Source organism: Pleurodeles waltl, chromosome 4_2 (genome assembly GCF_031143425.1).
Source record: "Pleurodeles waltl isolate 20211129_DDA chromosome 4_2, aPleWal1.hap1.20221129, whole genome shotgun sequence".
NCBI classification, from domain to species: domain Eukaryota; kingdom Metazoa; phylum Chordata; class Amphibia; order Caudata; family Salamandridae; genus Pleurodeles; species Pleurodeles waltl.
Window position 1 is genome coordinate 295,971,030 of NC_090443.1, and position 20,933 is coordinate 295,991,962.

The 20,933-nt window shown below is 45.4% G+C and overlaps 1 protein-coding gene across 2 annotated transcripts in view; it reads right to left on the reverse strand.

Moving 5' to 3' along the window:
• Positions 1-7,094, reverse strand: part of IFT56 (intraflagellar transport 56) — a 674,300-nt gene extending 667,206 nt beyond the window's left edge. Inside the window, exon 1 of one of the 2 annotated variants that reach the window (XM_069231232.1) lies at positions 6,979-7,094. In XM_069231232.1, coding sequence (XP_069087333.1) covers positions 6,979-6,981 — 3 coding nt within the window. In that variant the 5' untranslated portion in view covers positions 6,982-7,094. The remainder of the gene's footprint in view (positions 1-6,978) is intronic. The other variant, XM_069231233.1, reaches the window with a different exon arrangement.
• Positions 7,095-20,933: the final 13,839 nt, after the last annotated feature.

Sequence of the window (20,933 nt, forward strand, 5' to 3'; positions counted from 1 at the left end):
GAAAAGATGGGAGGACCTTCGCCGCTGGAGCAAAAAGACGGCAGAGGCTCAGCTGGGGATGGCCTCCCAATGTGGGACCATTACACGCACCATTACACCCCTGATGTCCCGGATCCTGGAGGTGGCGTATCCGGAGTTGGATGGGCGCTTGAGGGCATCACAGCAGCCACAAGGGGTTGAGTACACTCTCATTCAGCTGCCTCTGCACACATTACGAGGTGTCTGGGTGGGGGAGGTGGGCAGTGGGTTCCCCTAGGCCAGGGCGATCTTGGTAGTCAAGGTCCCTTGTGAGGCAGGCTCAGTGGCACCCCAACCCCACTAGTGGTTAGTGCCATCTACAGCTAGTCAGGCTCCTGTGACTTTCATGTGTGCAGCAATCGGGCTTAGGCCTTGTACCCCATGGACATCTGATTAATCTAGGAACTATAAGTGCATGGCGTAGTGCAGAGGGCTGCTGTGTCCGTAGTGTCCGCCAACGGTAGTGGTGTTGCATGCACTTAACATGTCTTTCTTCTTTCTCCCCCCCCCCCCTTTTTTGTGGTCTCCCTATTCTTTTGTGCAATAGCATCATCAGGCAGAGGAGCATTGGCACTGGAGCAGGAGGGAGCTGCATCCCACTTGGCCCTGGAGGGCGAAACAACGGAGTCTGAAGCCACCAGTGGGACGGAGGGCGAGGGGAGCTCCACGGCGGGAACAGGAGCTGACAGCAGTGACAGCGACTCCTCCTCTCATGGGAGCTCCCTTGCCGTGGCAGGATCCTCTGTACCCCCCGCATCAACAGGTACAGCGCCACCCCCCCTACCAACACGCCCTCCCAGCAGCCCCTCAGCATGTGTCCCGTGCCCGCTCACCCAGGAGGGTGGGCATCTCCTTCAACCCAGGCACCTCAGGCCCTGCCCCAGTCAGCCCTGCTGCCCTCAGCGAGGAGGCTATTGACCTCCTGAGATCCCTCATTGTTGGGCAGTCTACCATTCTGAATGCCATCCAGGGTGTTGAGAGGCATTTGCAACAAACAAATGCATACCTGGAGGGCATTAATTTTGGCCAGGCAGCCAAACAGAGAGCATTTCAGGCTCTCGCCTCAGCACTGATGGCAGCCATTGTCCCTGTGTCCAGCCTCCCCCTCCAACTTCCTCCACCCAGACTCAATACCATGTACCTCAGCCTATCCCAAGCACACCATCAGACAAGCATGCACACACCTCAACACACAAGGGTGGCTCAGGCAATCATAAGCACCACACATCCCACAGACACTCACACAAGCATCATACCCATGCACACATACCAACATCCACTGCCTCCAGGGTGTCCCCCTCCTCCACGGCTCCCTCCTCCGTCCCAGTCACATCTCCACTCACACCTGCATACACTACATCCATCACCACACACCGCTCATGTGCACTCACCACCCCTACCATTCACACATCCCCTGTGTCCTCTCCCAGTGTGTCTGTGAGCCCTCCTTCCAAACTACACAAACGCAGGCACACACCCACTCAACAGCCATCCAACTCACAACAGCCTCCAGCCCATGCACCTTCACCCAAATTCAGCAGACGTACACCTCCTACAACCACTACCTCTACCTCCACTCCCAAACCCCCTCCATCTACCCGTCCCAGTGTGTCTAAAAAACTTTTCCTGGCTAATATTGACCTCTTCCCTACACCTCTCCCCCCGTCCTTCCCATAGGGCCAGGCTTTACAGGTCCCAGCCCAGCACCTCAGCTACCACATCCCCAGACACAGTGGTGCCAGCAACTGAGGGGTCATGGAGTGCGCCAACCATCAGGGCTGCCAGTGTGCCACGGAGCGAGGACAAGGCCATTCTGCCACCTGCCACGGTGAAAAAGGTGCCCAGAGAAAACGAAAGGGGATAGTGGCAAGACAGCTGCGGTCAGGGCAGGTCAGGAGAGGGCATGGTGGCACAGACTGAGGGACCAGTTTCACACCTTCTGTCCACGTCGATGCCAAACTGTATGGCGGAGAACACCGCCACCTGCACCGTCACAGACCCCGGCGCCAGCACCGCCGCCACAGACCCCGCCGCCAGTTGGTGTACATATTTGTATATACTGGATTTTGACTTTTGACTAATGGATTTTTATTGATTACAATCATGACAATCATTTCCTTTTGTCCTTACGTTATTCAAGGGGGGTTGGGTGGGGTGTATATGTAATGTTGCAGCATGTATTTGTGTGTATGGAGTTGTGGGTGAGGGTGGGGGTGTTGCGTGTGTGTGTCACTCTCTTTTCCCTCCCCCTCCCCTGTGTTGTAGGTGCAGTACTCACTGTGGTCGTCTCGCCGTCATTGGAGCTCCTGATAGAGGAGCAGGAAGACCACTGCCGGCAGTATCTGCAATTCGGGCTCCATGGCATCCTGGTTCCTCGTGGGGTGTGGAGAGGTGAGTGTTTTCCCTTCTGTGTACTGTTTCTGCCGTGTTTTTATTTGCGTTGGTTCCGCCCCGGAAAAGGTGTTGGATAGCTGTGTTGTGAAAGGGTGGGCGGTACATTGTCTACCGCCTGTCTGTTGGCGGTGTCCGCCACGCTGTTGTTTGTACCACCGTGACAGTCGGAGTGTTAAAGTGGCTGTCTATGTTGGCGGTTTCCGCCACGGTCGTAATCTCATTTTTTTTTTCACCAGCCTGTTGGCGGTATTACCGCTACTTTAACACCAACCGCAAGGGTTGCAATGAGGACCTAAGTCGTCTGATCAGGTATTGGCTGAGTACTCCAGCAAATGCAAAGTCTTAGATCCCACCGCTGATCCACCAATGTAGGAAGCTGGCTCTGTATATACTATTTCAAAGTAAGAGATAGTGTGCAGAGTCCAAGGGTTCCCGTTAGAGGTAAGATAGTGACAAAATTAGATATTTCTAATGCTCTATTTTGTGGTAGTGTGGTTGAGCAGTAGGCTTATCAGAGGGTAGTGTTAAGCATTTGTTCTACACACACAGGCAATAAATGAGGAACACACACTCAAAGACTTACTCCAGGCCCATAGGTTTTTATATAGAAAAATATATTTTCTTAGTTTAAGAACCACAGGTTCAAGTTTTACATTAATCACTTTAAATGCAAGGTACTTCACTTAGATACTTTAGGAACTTTGAATAAAAGCAATATTATATACAATATTTGTAAAAATGGCAATAAGCTATTTTCAAAGTGGACACAGTTCAAAAATCAACAGTTCCTGGGGGAGGTAAGTAAAGGTTAGGAGGTAAGTAAAACACTTACAAGTCTCAGTTCTGGGGCATAGGCAGCCCACCGTTGGGGGTTCAAGGCAACCCCAAAATTACCAACCCAGCAGCTCAGGGCCGGTCAGGTGCAGAGGTCAAAGAGGTGCCCAAAATACATAGGTGCCTATGGAGAACAGGGGTGCTCTGGTTCCAGTCTGCCAGCAGGTAAGCACCCACGTCCACGGGGGGCAGACCAGGGGGATTTTGTAGGGTACTGGGGGGGGACACAAGTAGGCACACAAAACAAACCCTCAGCGGCACAGGGGCGGCCGGGTGCAGTGTGCAAAGCAGGCGTCGAGTTTCAGATAGAAAACAATGTAGGGACCCGGGGGTCACTTTAGCGGTGCAGGCAGGCACGGGGGTAGGGCTTCTCGGGACAGCCACCACCTGGGCTAGGCAGGGGGTCGCCTGGGGTTCACTCCTGCATTGAAGTTCGGTTCCTTCAGATCCTGGGGCTGCGGTGCAGTGTTGGTTCCAGGCATCGGGTCCCTTGTTACAGGCAGTTGCAGTCAGGGGGAGCCTCTGGATTCTCTCTCCAGGCGTCGCTTTGGGGGATCAGGGGGTCGTCTCTGGTTACTCACGGGCTCGCAGTCGCCGGGGAGTCCTCCTGAGGTGTTGGTTCTCTGAATCTCGAGCCGAGGGCATCGGGTGCAGAGTGTGAAGTCTCACGCTTCTGACGGGAAACGTGCAGACTTTGAAAGTTGCATCTTTGTTGCAAACAAGTAGCTGGTTTTGAACAGGGCTGCTGTTCACGGGAGTTTCTTGGTCCTTTAGTCCAGGGCAGTCCTCTGAGGCTTTAGAGGTCGCTGGTCCCTGTCGGATGCGTCGCTGGTGCAGGTTTTCGAAGTTGGAGACAGGCCGGTAGGGCTGGGGCCAAAGCAGTTGTCGTCTTCCTTCTATGCAGGCTTGTAGGTCAGCAGTCCTTCTCTGGCATCAGGGCTCTTGGTACCGGGGTACCAGTTACAAGGGACTTATCTGAGTGCCAGGGCTGTGCCAATTGTGCAAGCAAAGTTACAGTTTAGGGAAAGAACACTGGTGTTGGGGCCTGGTTAGCAGGGTCCCAGCACACTTTCAATCAAAACTTAGCATCAGCAAAGGCAAAAAGTTAGGGAGTAACCATGCCAAGGAGGCATTTCCTTACACTGAGGTAAGGGCAAGCCTCTCGAAGCGCCTGTCAGCGGGTCATAAAGGTGTCCAGAATACCTGCTCACCCAATCCTTTGATTGCACAGAGCAATGGCCATGTGTGCCAATTGTAATTGTCATTTTTTGCGAAAGTGTGTGAAGGAGGTACACAGCTGTCGAAATAATAACATTGCAAATGTAAAACGAAATACAACGCTTAGAGGTGAGTGGGTGCAGGGAATTACGTGCAGGTGCAGGTGAGGAATGAGATGAGATGTGAGATAGGTTGATGTAAGATTTTAGAAATATGCAGGTGGAAGATTTCAGGAAGAAGTGGGGAGAAAAAGGCTTACGTGCTATAGGAAGACTGCAGAGCTTTGGGTGTGAGGTGAAAAACATGAGTGATTTAGGCCCTTCCTAGGGTACTACCCATTCCACAGACCATAGTATTGTTTAATTCCCATCCACATGTTTTTAGAATATGAGACAATTTACATTTTATTTTTTCACATCACATTGTTGTTACACATTTATCTGATACAGGAGACAAGCACTGGTAAAGCCAATAGGTTTGGCTTTATTTTAGGTGTATGTCAGTTATGGATACAATAACAGAAAGCTCGAGTTTTAATCCACACGTTTAATTATACAAGCCACTCCTCTTTGAAAGGATTCCTAAATATGCTTCTTAGGCTTTTTAGAGACACCCCACACACTTTTTTCATTCTACTTAAACCCCTGGCGGTAGTCTGGTTCAATGCCTGATTTTCAGAATTGCTACACAATATCAATTTACAATAGTCAATTGGTTAGCCTGAAAATCTGTCATGGGTCAAGCCCTTCTGGAACTACAATGGGCATTGCCATAGCAAGGTTAGATTGTGTACCTTTATTTAACAACTAATCAGAAGGAACTGCACTCATATTTCACAGGGACCAGAAATAATCGACATTAGTGGTATTCTATGAACAGTGAACTATACCTGGTATCGCCCATTCACCTTCACAAGAGTACAATTACAAGCGCAAACTTTGGGTAGAGTATGCTAAATAAATGCCATGCTGAAGAATACACTATGGTAAGTGTACTTGAGCCTGGGTAGAGAATAGCAGAATATCTGCCCCTTATGCTAGTGGCACTAAAGAAGAAAATATGATTTAAAAGGCAAGCTGAATTTCGTGTTGGGTTGGTGACTGGATCGGAAAGAAGGTGGACTTCAAAATAAATGTGGTATGCTACCCATGTACAGCGGTTTAGATGCAGGTGAACTATTTTGTTGTAAAACACAATGCCATCTATAAAATGTATATGTATTGTAACTAATTATTAGCCGTTACAGTTCAATAATATATTTAACGTTTGTATGTTAGGTGGCCAGATGGAGCTATATCAGGTTCAAGAGTTTAAGTTTCTTTAATGCTGTTTAGGTTACAGCCCATTTCAGCATCATCACATAATAAATAGTTATATAAATACAAATATAAAACAATTTAACTGCACATACTTATTAGCACAACTAAAAAAATAATCTGGATTCATCCAATCATTCAAAGGTTAAAGTTTGAAGACGGGTATTAGAAAAGTCTGAGAGGAAAAAAAGCACACTCTTCAAACTGAACCATACTGGCTTGCAGGGGAGCCCTAGATCCAGAAGCTAGAATTACCAACTAGTTAGTTTCCAACCAGGCTCTGCTTAATATTCCAAATAATACATTTTCGGAAAGGAGCAACTAACAGTGCCATCGACGACTGTATCAGGGAAGTGAGTTTGAGTGGAACGCATAGCCAGGAGTACTGTGTGATGTCATGAAGCTAGAAAGCGCTTAAGGTTCTGATGATGTTGACATTTGGGGCAGAAGAGGCGAACAACGGACAACAGCAAAAGGCTTTGATTGGGTGTGCAATGCTGATTATGCCTGCTTTAAATATTTTCTGGAGATAATGATGCCCCAGAGCCCAAACAGAGCTCTCACTCCTTACCGTCCCGCTCTCTAAAGGCAGGGTTTATAACTAAAAGATCCCAAGATAGTCCTTTATGGATCTCAAATATACATTCCGGAAAAATCAGCACGTAGCATCCTACCCCTTCGATCCCAGGATAAAGGTTCCTAATCATGAGGCCATTAATAGCCCCATTATTCGGACCTCACTCATTGACTCCAATATTTCAGTCTCCCCTCGATGACAGGGTATCGCCCCTCCCCACCGAGGGCCCATGGGTACACCTGTACCAACCCACTCCTGATCTTAGTGTAGCACTTCAAATCTCAGCGCGTAGACCTCGATGGGGAGACCTCGTCTTTGGATGAAAGGCTGAACGCCCCAGTCTGTGCCCTAATAACGGACCCTGAACTCCGCCCTAAAGATGCCAACCCTAGACCGAGCATGCATACGGCCGATACAAATTATGGATTTCAGGATTAACCCACTCCAACCATGGATAAATGCCAGCGAAACCCCTCTACGGATCCCAGCTTGTATAATAACCCTGAACAAGCCCCATCTGGGAGTTTGCTGTAGCCGCCTTGTTTCACCCTAGAATTCTAGTCTTTCATTTAGGGCGCAGGACGCAGTAGTGGCAGTGTGTACTTGGGGCCACAGGCTTACCATCGTGGAGGGCTGTCAATTTCAGAAGGCGGGTGCCCCCTTCTCTCTTCTGTTCCTTGCAACCTCTGGGTAGTGCTCCCGCCGCTGCCAAGCCACTTCGTTACCCTGGCAACCACAGACTGCGCAGTCTCATGCGCATGCGCTGCATGGACGGAAACGATCATGCACTTAATTCAGTGGCGCAAACTCGGTGGCCATCTTTTGATGGAGTGGTGAGTGCGTGCGCGGATTGGGAGTAATATTTAAGTAAATAGAGGTGGACGGGCCCTCAAATTAACATGGAAAGCAGAGGCTAGTTAAGGTACTGGCTCGGATCTTACAGCTTATGCACGAGCCAAGCACTGAAAATATTTGATATGTAGATCATACAACAAACCACGTAAAATATTGGAAAGGTATTTTCAAAATTCAAATAAGTGTATTTCTTCATTATGTGGAACCTTTACCATTAATAGGGCGCATGATAGCACTGCAGTAATATACAGGGAGTGCAGAATTATTAGGCAAGTTGTATTTTTGAGGATTAATTTTATTATTGAACAACAACCATGTTCTCAATGAACCCAAAAAACTCATAAATATCAAAGCTGAATATTTTTGGAAGTAGTTTTTAGTTTGTTTTTAGTTTTAGCTATGTTAGGGGGATATCTGTGTGTGCAGGTGACTATTACTGTGCATAATTATTAGGCAACTTAACAAAAAACAAATATATACCCATTTCAATTATTTATTATTACCAGTGAAACCAATATAACATCTCAACATTCACAAATATACATTTCTGACATTCAAAAACAAAACAAAAACAAATCAGTGACCAATATAGCCACCTTTCTTTGCAAGGACACTCAAAAGCCTGCCATCCATGGATTCTGTCAGTGTTTTGATCTGTTCACCATCAACATTGCGTGCAGCAGCAACCACAGCCTCCCAGACACTGTTCAGAGAGGTGTACTGTTTTCCCTCCTTGTAAATCTCACATTTGATGATGGACCACAGGTTCTCAATGGGGTTCAGATCAGGTGAACAAGGAGGCCATGTCATTAGATTTCCTTCTTTTATACCCTTTCTTGCCAGCCACGCTGTGGAGTACTTGGACGCGTGTGATGGAGCATTGTCCTGCATGAAAATCATGTTTTTCTTGAAGGATGCAGACTTCTTCCTGTACCACTGCTTGAAGAAGGTGTCTTCCAGGAACTGGCAGTAGGACTGGGAGTTGAGCTTGACTCCATCCTCAACCCGAAAAGGCCCCACAAGCTCATCTTTGATGATACCAGCCCAAACCAGTACTCCACCTCCACCTTGCTGGCGTCTGAGTCGGACTGGAGCTCTCTGCCCTTTACCAATCCAGCCACGGGCCCATCCATCTGGCCCATCAAGACTCACTCTCATTTCATCAGTCCATAAAACCTTAGAAAAATCAGTCTTGAGATATTTCTTGGCCCAGTCTTGACGTTTCAGCTTGTGTGTCTTGTTCAGTGGTGGTCGTCTTTCAGCCTTTCTTACCTTGGCCATGTCTCTGAGTATTGCACACCTTGTGCTTTTGGGCACTCCAGTGATGTTGCAGCTCTGAAATATGGCCAAACTGGTGGCAAGTGGCATCGTGGCAGCTGCACGCTTGACTTTTCTCAGTTCATGGGCAGTTATTTTGCGCCTTGGTTTTTCCACACGCTTCTTGCGACCCTGTTGACTATTTTGAATGAAACGCTTGATTGTTCGATGATCACGCTTCAGAAGCTTTGCAATTTTAAGAGTGCTGCATCCCTCTGCAAGATATCTCTCTATTTTTTACTTTTCTGAGCCTGTCAAGTCCTTCTTTTGACCTATTTTGCCAAAGGAAAAGAAGTTGCCTAATAATTATGCACACCTGATATAGGGTGTTGATGTCATTAGACCACACCCCTTCTCATTACAGAGATGCACATCACCTAATATGCTTAATTGGAAGTAGGCTTTCGAGCCTATACAGCTTGGAGTAAGACAACATGCATGAAGAGGATGATGTGGTCAAAATACTCATTTGCCTAATAATTCTGCACTCCCTGTATAGTGATTAAAAGCACGAGTTTTGTACTATTGGAAGTCTAAACTCACATATTTGAAAGTGCTTACAATTGCGATAATTAAAACGTTTTGGTGAAATAAAGAAGCTGCTTAAGATCCCATAATTTAAGCAGGCATGCAGTGATTTATCCAGGTTTTCTGGTTTCACTTTGTACAGATCAGACAGTTTTGCCTTTCCTTACAGTAAGGCTTTGGTTTGTTATTGAAAATATAGAAAGAGAGGGCCCATTTTTGCTAAAGCAAGAGTTGGGAGGAAAACGTGCAGAATCATATATGCTCAGAGAGAAATACAGGCCCCGAGTGCTCATGGCATCCAAGTAAAAGGCCAGTGCAGGAGACAGAGAAGAGAGACAAAGGCATAGTTATCCACAAAGCAGCTACACGTAGAAAGGCCTAGAAGCTTGCAATAATATAGTTACAGGAAAGGCACGCATTTCAAATCCACGTTAATGAGGAAAGGGAGTTTCTGGACAGGAATGTAAAAGCTTTGATGCTAGAAGGTCAGCAGCTGTGTGAGGGAGGCCAGACAGTCGGGGAGGGCTCCAAGCCTGGAGTTAGGAAAGTAGGAGCTACAGACAGCCTTTAGAACGTGAGATAAAAGGTATTGCTGTTTATTAGTAAATGTGCACGTGACAGATATGTAACCTTCGCTTTTCTGCAAATGTGTAATTAGATGCTTTCTCATGAGAAATGCAGCTTCATGCTGACGAAAGCAGTGACACAATGTACCACGTGAGCGCTTAAATCAAAATGCATGACAAGTGATAAAATGCATTCAAGGTAGCAAAAGTATATAAAAAGGGCTGCTTGAGTTGATGATTTTGAGAACGGTTTCAGACTTAGAGCTGTGCTGTCCTCCCGGCCGTTATTCATAAATGCTCATATTACTTGCCAAACTGAATCCTGTCTTTCTTTATCCGGGACCTGCCAACAACATTTGGCGCAGCCGAGCCAGGAGCCCTCCTTCTCTTCTCCGGACGCAGCTGAAGGAAAATCTGTCTGTACTGCTTGAATAGAACACTGCGCGCAACATAAACAGGTGAGATTACACCTGTCTATTCAACCAGGCAGTCGGGGATTCCAGATGTTGCAGTCCTAAAGGGGTAAAGAGAGGTCGGGCTTGTACCTTATTATTTTTAATTGCATGATTCTTTTTGGCAACTATAATATGACAAAATGCATGCATGATTTATGTGGGGTTTAAATGTTTTAATGCAATATTATGCTGTGTGCTAAAAAATAAATTGTGATTTCCCGGTTAGACCGGAAGACTAGCTAGGGTGTTAAAGCAATGTTTTGATGGTATGTTATTACTACACTGTGATTCCCTGGTCAGACCAGAAGACTAGCTGGTTAGAGTATTACCCAGGGGGGTAGCCCCTGGAAGACTTAGAGTATTACCCAGGGGGGTAGGCCCTGGAAGACTTTTAGAGTATTACCCAGGGGGGTAGCCCCTGGAAGACTCTTAGAGTATTTAGAGTATTACCCAGGGGGTAGCCCCTGGAAGACTTTTAGAGTATTACCCAGGGGGGTAGCCCCTGGAAGACTCTTAGAGTATTTAGAGTATTACCCTGGGGGTAGCCCCTGGAAGACTTTTAGAGTATTACCCAGGGGGGTAGCCCCTGGAAGACTTTTAGAGTATTACCCAGGTGGGTAGCCCCTGGAAGACTTTTAGAGTATTTTAGAGTATTACCCAGGGGGGTAGCCCCTGGAAGACTTTTAGAGTATTACCCAGGGGGATAGCCCCTGGAAGACTATTAGAGTATTACCCAGGGGGGTAGCCCCTGGAAGACTATTAGAGTATTACCCAGGGGGGTAGCCCCTGGAAGACTTTAGCGTATTACCCAGGGGGATAGCTCCTGGATGACAACAGTGTATTACCCAGGGGGCAGCCCTGGACGAAAGTAGTGCATTACCTAGGGGACAGCCCCTGGAAGAGACATTCATTTGAGAATGCCTAACAGATATTCCGGTTAGAACAGAGGAGTTAGAGTAGGAAATAGGGAAGTGGACCGAGTAAAAAGTGTGAACATTTTGCTCTGATCACCAGATTCCCAGATTTACTAACCTCTGGAAGGCGTCTTTGAGGGGAAGCGACCAGGGCTGAAATATTAGTGAGAGTCTGAGTACAGTCAGACCCCTGGTTGCAGACCTGCAAGGCGCAATAGGGACTAGTAAATGCGTTTTATGAGTAATGAGTGAAAAAGAGAATAAAAATAATACTGTGTTTTACAATCATAAAGGACAGGTTATAGAGAAGTGGCAGGTGTCCCCTCCAGTTGTCACGCAGTCAGATATAAGTGAAGAGGAGAGGGTGCGAGATCTCTGCCATATTTTTGACATCCCAATAGACACCCTTAAAGAGTTCTGTGAAGGGGCAGTAATTAGTGAAAATAAAAACGCAGGAGGCCCGAATAAATAACACCAAAGCAAGTAAAACTTGATAATAAATCCCTATGAGTGAGGCTAATAATTCTCTGTGGCAAGAAACAGATACACTTGAGCTAAAATAAGTATTTAAGTGGGCTCACGGTCAACCCCCATGCCCATGTAACACCCTGAGGTTTGAAATAATAACTCAATCACCCCTTGTATTAGAGGCTCTTCTTGATGCATTCCTCACAGATATTTGTACCTTCACTACTTTAAATAATGAATGGCTCAACGCACCCCCGAGCACCCCAAATACTCATCTACATACATGACAACGTGATAACACGCATTGCTTCTGCTACTAATCCACTTAGACCACCCATAAATTCACCTACCCCAGACATCACTATAGAAGAAGTGTTACACAGACTAGCGATAAGCATGGCTGATGTCCATAGATACGGTCTTACAACAATATATGTGAAGTCTGGTAATACTGAGTAGGACTGACCTTACACAATACTGTTATAAGTTAGTGGCATAGTTAAAATACTCACAAGATAACAGACAGGGAAAAAAGAGCGATGGATTCAGGAAGTAGGATGTAACTGGGAAAATACGGGAGAAAATGCAATTTTGTTTTATAATGTATTAAAGCGAGGCCTTCCCACTGATATTATGGAGTGGTGGGAATAGAAGCTAAGCCGTGGCCTGAAATACAGGCCCACATAATACATTATTTTAAGCGAAAACAAGAAAAGACAAGGAGAGGACAGAGCAAGCAGAAAGGGCCGCAGCGAAGTTGGTGCAACAGAAGCTTAAGAAACCAAGTACAGAAGGGGCACTCGTGACTGTACCACCAATGTCCGTCACTATGCCAGTACAGGTGCAGACACCAGGGGGATAACCAGTAAGTGACATAAAGAAAGGATAGGGAGGAGGATGACACCAAACAGAGTACAGAGTATTAGGAATATGTCTAAGCCCACAACCACTAAACAGATGCAAAAGTTTTTAGGACCCTGCAATTATGTGAGACAGTGGATATTTGATTATGCCACCCTAATTGCACCACTTCTCACTGCCTTAAAAGAGTCCCCCGCAAACGCAAATAAAGTAGACTGGACCGATGACAGGGAAACAGCCTTCCTGGAGCTAAAAGAAGTAATTACAAATGCTCCAGTGTTAGCCACACCTGATTACAAAAAACCTTTATGGGGCACGATTGCATTTACGCGAATTGCAAGAACAAGCACTACCTCATGAAAGGGAGCTGTGGGAGCAGCGAGGGTGTATACAGTCACCAACAGATTTTATCTATAGGCAAGAAAGTACAGGCAAACCAGTGATGCCTCAAGCCCTGCTGTATATTGCCCTTGAGCAACTACACCTTCCTGCACACGCTGCCAAAGAATACCTCCTTGCCACATTACAGACAGACTGGTTCATTCCGCAGTTATCTGAAATGATTACAATGTACATTGCAGAATGCACGGTATGCCAACAATACAGTCCAAAACCTACATTAAAAGTAATTACATCAACTATACTGAGTCCAACAGGTCCATTTAAAAATTTGCACCTAGATTTTGTTGACATGATTGAAAGATGTAATAACTACAGATACCTTATTGTAGCAGTCTGCCCCTTTTCAAGGTGGATTGAAGCAGGACCATGTGTACATAATGATGCCAAAGCTGCAGCTAATTTTTTGATACGAGAAGTCATACCTAGGTGGGGAATTGCAGAAGCAATACGTTCAGATAACGGCACCCATTTTGTTAATGCCATGTTTCAGCACATCTGCACCTCTTTAGGAATAAAACATAAATTGTCATCTGTTTATCATCCCCAAAGTAATTGTATTGTGGAACGCCTTAACGGCCTGCTGAAGAACAAAATCAGTAAACTGTGTGTCACCATGAACAAGAATTGGCTGTACTGCCTATCACTGGCCTTATATGCCCTTAGAAACCAACCAGGAAGTGACCATCACTTGACCCCTCACCAGATAGTAACAGGACGGCCTATGCCAACTCCCTTAACAATAGCTCGACAGCGAACAGATGCTCAAAAGACAGCTGAAGTCCTAGGACAGGAAATGAGTAGCTATCTATCTCAGTTACTGAAGTCTGTTAAGTTCTTCTCTAAACAGGTGGCACAACAAGAGAAGTGCACCAACGCAGCCCAGCAGACCAGTCCAATATCCGTGGGCCAGCAAGTGTACATCCGCAATTTTGTGCGACGATGGAAAGACAGCAAGTTCGAGGGCCCTTACTTAGTGACCCAGAGCACCCCCACAGCGGTGAAGGTGGAGGGCAGGAAGCCATGGATACACCTATCAGACGTTCGATTGTCCCCGGCTTCATGTCATACATCACCATCTTCACAGGAACATTTACAGCAAGACAAAGACGAAGGACAGCGTTCTTCCTAAAGAGGCCAGCAGAACTTCTACTCAACACTACTAGTGGACAGTTATGTATTTCGATTTTGTTTTTCTGTTCATGCTTTGTTATGTTAGCAATTACCTCTCAATGGTATCTTAGTCCACGCATGGCAATGTGTCAGTATACTAAGCGCTTGCAGAGAGAAGTATATAAATATGAAAATATATCTCACAATATTCATACTAGCTTATTAGACAATGTATGGTATCAGCACATGACAGAGATAGGCACGCAGACTACGAATGAATCATGTTTTGTTTGTTCTTTGATTCCACATGCTAGTGACACAGATAGGCTACATTCATCAAAAGAAGTATTTCCAAATATTACTCGATGTTTATTGCACTTGTACCTTTGTAGGATGAGAGCACGAATGCAGCCCTTACAGATAAGACAGGGAGCATTTCTAGTAAACACCACACAATATGAAGAGGAATTAGCCAATATAACAGATGTCTTGACAGATCGCAAGGAATTAGTGGTGAAATTAGGAAGGATGGCTGAGACGGGAATACTGAAGTATAAAAGTAGGAATTGGAAGAATAAAATAATAGAACAGGGATTCCTGGGAATATCAAGATCTACACTTTTCTGTAAGAATTATTCAGTTTCACCCATGTCCCAAGACTGTCAGGAAAGACCATATTTTCGAGTAAATGGATCAGTGTATGTTCATGGTCAGTGGTACCACGGTGCAACATTTGGATGTAGAGCTCTCTCTCTCTCTGGAAGGGAAATCAGACTGATAATAGCACCCAGAAGAAGTGTCAGGCTATATGGGATGAAAATATATCTAGATTAACTTGGGTGGAAACACCAACAACTCTCCGAGCAGGTAGAACACCAATTGTTTTCTTTTTATGTTTCAGAGGGAATGGAACAGTCCCTGTGGGAAGGAACATCAATTGCATCACCACAGAGTACAATGCTGATATGCAATGGGGCACCTCCAGTCTGATGGACTATTATTGGCAATGCGGAGAATGGCTGTATTTGCGACTTCCTTCCGGATGGAAAGGTCTCTGTTCCTTAGTAACTGTGCACACCCCCTCCCTGGTGATTCCAGGGGAGGACATCTCAAAGTTATATGATCACCCCATGAGCCGTCCAACAAATTTATTGCGTCATCGGAAAAAGAGGTATGCAGAGTATATGGGTACTACAACCTGGGAAGACATTCCACAAGAGCACAGGTTGTTTAATGATGCCCAAATGTTCTTTTGGGAGCATCTTTCCCTTTGTTCAAACAAAGGCCACGGCCCGCTGGCTGCAGATAACACGATGGGAACTGATGAAGACAATCAATGCAACTGAAGATGGATTCAATGCAGTCAAGGAAGAGATGCCGGCTGTGAGAGTGATGCTTATGCAACATAGGTATGTGCTAGACTTGATGACGGCCATGGAGGGTGGGGTCTGTGCCAAGATCGGAACTGCCTGTTTTACATGCCAACGATGCAGACAATGGAACAATCACAGAGACCATGCAGACTCTACATAACTTGTGGAAGAAGATGGCAGACGAGGGGGGTGCCCCCAATGGATGGTTTTCAGGATGGTTTGCATGGATACCATCCTGGTTATCAGGACTGATTAAGGGGTTATTCCCAATACTTGTGGTGATGTTATTGATGTTCTGTACCTTTCAGTTAGTGGTAGGATGCTGCAAGAAGGTTAGCCAGAAGATAGGTGGGATGTTCACTAGTAGGGTAGCCAGGGACGTAAAGGAGGATGAGGATCACGTATATATCCAAATGAATGAATGTAGTAGAGAGGGTGTAATAGTAGTTGAAAGTTCAACTAAAGGGGGGAATGTTATTGAAAATATAGAAAGAGAGGGCCCATTTTTGCTAAAGCAAGAGTTGGGAGGAAAACGTGCAGAATCATATATGCTCAGAGAGAAATACAGGCCCTGAGTGCTCATGGCATCCAAGTAAAAGGCCAGTGCAGGAGACAGAGAAGAGAGACAAAGGCATAGTTATCCACAAAGCAGCTACACGTAGAAAGGCCTAGAAGCTTGCAATAATATAGTTACAGGAAAGGCACGCATTTCAAATCCACGTTAATGAGGAAAGGGAGTTTCTGGACAGGAATGTAAAAGCTTTGATGCTAGAAGGTCAGCAGCTGTGTGAGGGAGGCCAGGCAGTCGGGGAGGGCTCCAAGCCTGGAGTTAGGAAAGTAGGAGCTACAGACAGCCTTTAGAATGTGAGATAAAAGGTATTGCTGTTTATTAGTAAATGTGCACGTGACAGATATGTAACCTTCGCTTTTCTGCAAATGTGTAATTAGATACTTTCTCATGAGAAATGCAGCTTCATGCTGACGTAAGCAGTGACACAATGTACCACGTGAGCGCTTAAATCAAAATGCATGACAAGTGATAAAATGCATTCAAGGTAGCAAAAGTATATAAAAAGGGCTGCTTTAGTTGATGATTTTGAGAACGGTTTCAGACTTAGAGCTGTGCTGTCCTCCCGGCCGTTATTCATAAATGCTCATATTACTTGCCAAACTGAATCCTGTCTTTCTTTATCCGGGACCTGCCAACAACAGGTTTTATCCCTTAGTTCATTTTCTCATACATGCCAATAGACCTAGCCCCGCCAAGTACCACGCATTTGGTGTTAGTGGAACGCATTTCAGTGTTGTGGTCCGCATCACTGAACCAGATTTGCAGTCACACGTTTATAGCTCCTCATTAGCTGTCAAGGGGGAGCGCTCTAGCTCCATTGTGACCGAGCAAGCTAAACTGGCAGCATGCAGGTCTGTCCCCTCTGCTTGTGGCAGGCCCCAGGGGCAGGCTGGCTCTGCTCGCGCTCTGTGGCTACAAAGTAATGTTAACCTTTACCCGTCACCGCAGCATAGATTGCCTGACGTCAAAAGTAAGTCTTGCATAATGGCTACTGCCCAGACAGCCAGACATAGGCACTCGTGTCACACATAGGTGGGCCGCCCACAGAACCGGCGGGCGTAGCACTGTAGACAGTTTAAATTTGGCAGTGACCTATCTGCCGTGCGGCGTTCTATTCAGACCAGCAACTGACCCGGACTGTGGCCGCAGTGGTGGTGCCTGCACTGTACACTGCAGACTCCAGTGCAGAAATGAAAGCAACACACTTTGTGTCGAGCCCTGAACCGGCACGCACACTTCCTTTGCACCCAGGGAGTTGTCAAAGCTGGCCCATGGCGCTCACTAGAAGACACAGAGTAAGTGTCACTGACTGAACCACTGGTATATCTTGATTCATCTACTTCCTAATTTTTAATTTACTTTTGACAACAGCACTGTTGTAACTCTGAGTTAGTTACAAGGTAAGTCACTAAATGAATGCTGCAATGGGGATTTAAATTTGCCAGCTACTTACAGTTCGCTCTGCATGTTCCAGCACCGAGAAAGGTTAATATCCCCGTTGAAAGAACATCACTATACCATTGCATATCCCCTAAACTATATATGACGAGAATAGTTGTGAGTCACTGCTTTTAAATTCTCACAAACCCTGCTTTTGTTTACTTGTGCAACTAAATTCTGTCACAAGGTGGGCACCTGGTTCACACAATTAAAATGTCAAGATAACTCAGTGAATATAAATGTTCCTTGCGTGATCAGTGTTTCGTTTAGAGGCAGTTTTCAGCAACTCATAGGGTTAATATCTCTGCTACAAAAATATGAACCACACATATTAGAAGAATTGTGTATTTTATGAGGATAGCTGTGAGTTGCTGCTTTTCTCACACAGATGAGATCTGTTTTGTTAACTTGTGGAACGTCTGTCGCACACTGCACCTGGTGGCCACCTGAGGGGTGGAGGGTGCTTTGTTTAAATAACAAGGGTTTAAAACCAACTGGCAGTGGGGCCGAATACTTTGTGTGTCCAGGAGTTTTCATGCAACAATAAAAATGTCATGATAACTCTGGTGAATATTGGAGTGCTGGAGCAGGATCAACGTTTTGTCTAGTGACAGTTTTCATAAAAGAACATGAACCATGCATTTTGGCAACATTGCATTTTATGAGGATTAGCTGTGGGTTACTGCATTTTACTAGGTTAGTACACTTCCATTTCTGGTGCTATGCAGTAGTTTTAAGATCTCCTTAGAGTTTCTTGTTGCTCAAATGGGTGTCATTTCTGATATTTATATATTTCCCTCTTCTTCATTGCGTGATTTTGCACATGAGAAAGTGTCACTCATAGGTGCTGAATGTCACTCATGATTACACTGAAATTATGAAAATGTCACACAGAAGCAACATGAAAACCTGCCAGCTATGTAGACCCGATTCAAATTCCTGATTTTTGAAGCCAAATATGGCTTTAGTTTGGATGTCTCCCACTCAAGATTGCCTTTGCTTTAATAAAAGTCAATGGGAGAAATATACTCTCCCGATTAATTTTTTTAAATCTCCCACTTTCCCGTATTAAAATGTTGCCTTGTATGATTTTCTGCAGTTTTTAAATAGAGCGCAAAAGTGACCCGGAGGTATTGGAGTACTTTACATGAGCACATGTTCACATGCATGCTTATAGGCATGGGGAAATTAAGTAATGTGCCCAGAATCACTGGATGTTGAGCCAACACAGAGGCTCAAACCTTGTTCCCCAGTTTCAAAGTTAGCAACTCTGGCAGTAATGCTTCATCCTGGGAAGAGGGAGGAAGGCAGTCAGGCGGAAGCCACATGAAAGCTTGGCTTGTTTTTAGGCTCGAGGTTCCAACAGGACCTCGAGCTGAGCCAGAGCTAGGCTTCAGGATTGAGCCTGGCTCAAGCTTTCATTGGCTCGCCCACCGCTAGGAAAAACAAGACCAACCTGTTAGAAACAGTGGAATTTTCGCAAGCAGTAGGAATAGTGCACAAAATAATTGTATAATTAAATAAACTGCCTTAAAATATGTCTCTCAAAGTAACAATCAGCTCATAAAAAGTAATACTTTTATTCGATAAAGGGAACAATAAATCATTTGTTGACATTTCTTTTCTGTATTATCTCTTCTAAGTATTTCTTGTAAAGCTGGTCATTACATACACAGACATTTCTACCTCTAGGAGTCCCCTTAACTGCTGATGGCAATTCAGAAGATCCATGAACATAGAAGGACTGGCAACAAAATAGGAGACTGCAATCAAATTAAAATGTCCTAGCTTTTCCTGTCTGAGTTTTAATTACACTGGATGTGGACTCAGTGGGGAACTTGGTGAAATGTATGCTGAACCGTCCTTCACTTTGTTTTAACAGTAGCTCAGCCTCAATGTCATAATGTACTAAAAAACTACAATAACCAAAGTAAAAGGCATGGTGTGACCCCCAATAGTTTAACCTCTTGACTGCTAGGGCTTCCTCACCCCATGCTGTCAAGCCTTTTTCTGTATGTAGAGGGTAGCTCAGATTTAAACCTTCATAAGTTTTTTTTTTTCCCACAAAGGCATCAATGTCAAGTTTGTGTCCAACATCATAACGTAGAGTCCACCGGAGGTAACCAAGAAAATTGCCAAAATATAACTAAATGCTGTGCAAGAAAACATATGCTTTTTTGTTCCTAAAAATGTCTTCAGCAAAAGGTTTTATGTGCTAGAATCATCATCTACCTATATTTGCTACCAAGCAGAGTTGTATTGAAAATACATTTTTTTACCACCAGTTTTGTATTTTTCTGAGAGGCACTCAATGTTTCCTAATTTCTGTGGTTTCGGCCTACTTGCAGTTTGTGGTGGAGACAGGTGTTAAAACCATGGCTGATCTCAGAAAGCTACATAATTCAGGAAAAATAGACAACATTCTGAGTTCAGCAAGGGGGCGTTTATCTAGGTACTTTAATGCTCCCCCCCCCTCCACAAAAATAAATGTTTAAAAAAAAAAAATATATATGAAAATGAGTTGGAAAAATAGTCATTTGTGACATTGCCTATAACTTCTTGTGAAGATGGCTGATTTACCAAAGCGATATACTGTTACGTCCAAGAGACCCTTCTAGTTGTGGAGATATATAGTCGGTGATGTTTTGGTTGATAGTTGGTACAGAAAGAAAAATCATTGTCTACCCACTAGAAAGCCATTCTTATGAAAAATTGGTATGAAGGAAACCTATGTATTTTTTAAATAAACACTAGACACTAAGGACCTCATTACAAGGCTGGCGGTCTTAAGACTGCCAGCCTCATGGTGGCGGGCAGGACCACCACATTAAGACCCGGACGGTCAGACCGCCAGGGTTCCGCCGTCTCCGCTGGGATCGGTGAGCCCGACGGGTTGACGGTGGTTGAAGGTCGCAATCCGTCAGGGCAGCGCTGCATGCAACTCTGCCCTGCGGATTATGACACCATCTCATGGCGGTTTTACCGCCATGAAAAGGCTGGTGGAGAACAGGTGCTGGCGGCCCGGGGGAGGGGTGGGGGGGCGGGCTGCACTGCCCATGCACTTGGCATGGGCAGTGCAGGGGTTCCCCTGCCCAGCACCCTCGCAATTTTCAGTGTCTGCTCTGCATACAGTGAACATTGCGAGGGTGCTAGTGCACCCTGCAGGCGTCAGCATTGGCGCCGGCTCGATTTCGAGCTGGAGACAATGCTGCTGTCTGTTTCCTGCTAGGCTTACGGGCGGAAACCTCAGTTTTCATCTATCAGCCTAGCGGGAAATAACTAATAGGGCAGGCGAGGTGGTCTCCACTACGGCGGCAGCCACCCTGTCGGGAGTTTGATGGAAGGGTTATCCCGTCCGTCAAAATCATAATTAGGCCCTAAGGGCCTGATTTAGATTTTGGGGGATGGTCACTCCATCACAATGGAGACGGATAACCTGTCCACTGAAATATAAAGCCCATTGGATATTATGGTATTTATATTTCGGCGGATGGCCTGTCACCGTTGTGACTGAGTAACCATCCACCGAAATCTAAATCAGGCCCTAAGTTTAGGAACATTGGTTATTTGTACTCTACTTAATTTTTGGAAACCCATGTTATCTTGCATTTCAGAGGAAATTTTACAAAATGTCTTAGTTCTTGCATCCTGGCTTACATCTGGAAGCCACAAACGTAGAGAAGTCCAATTGATAATGACAAATATTCCACTATTCT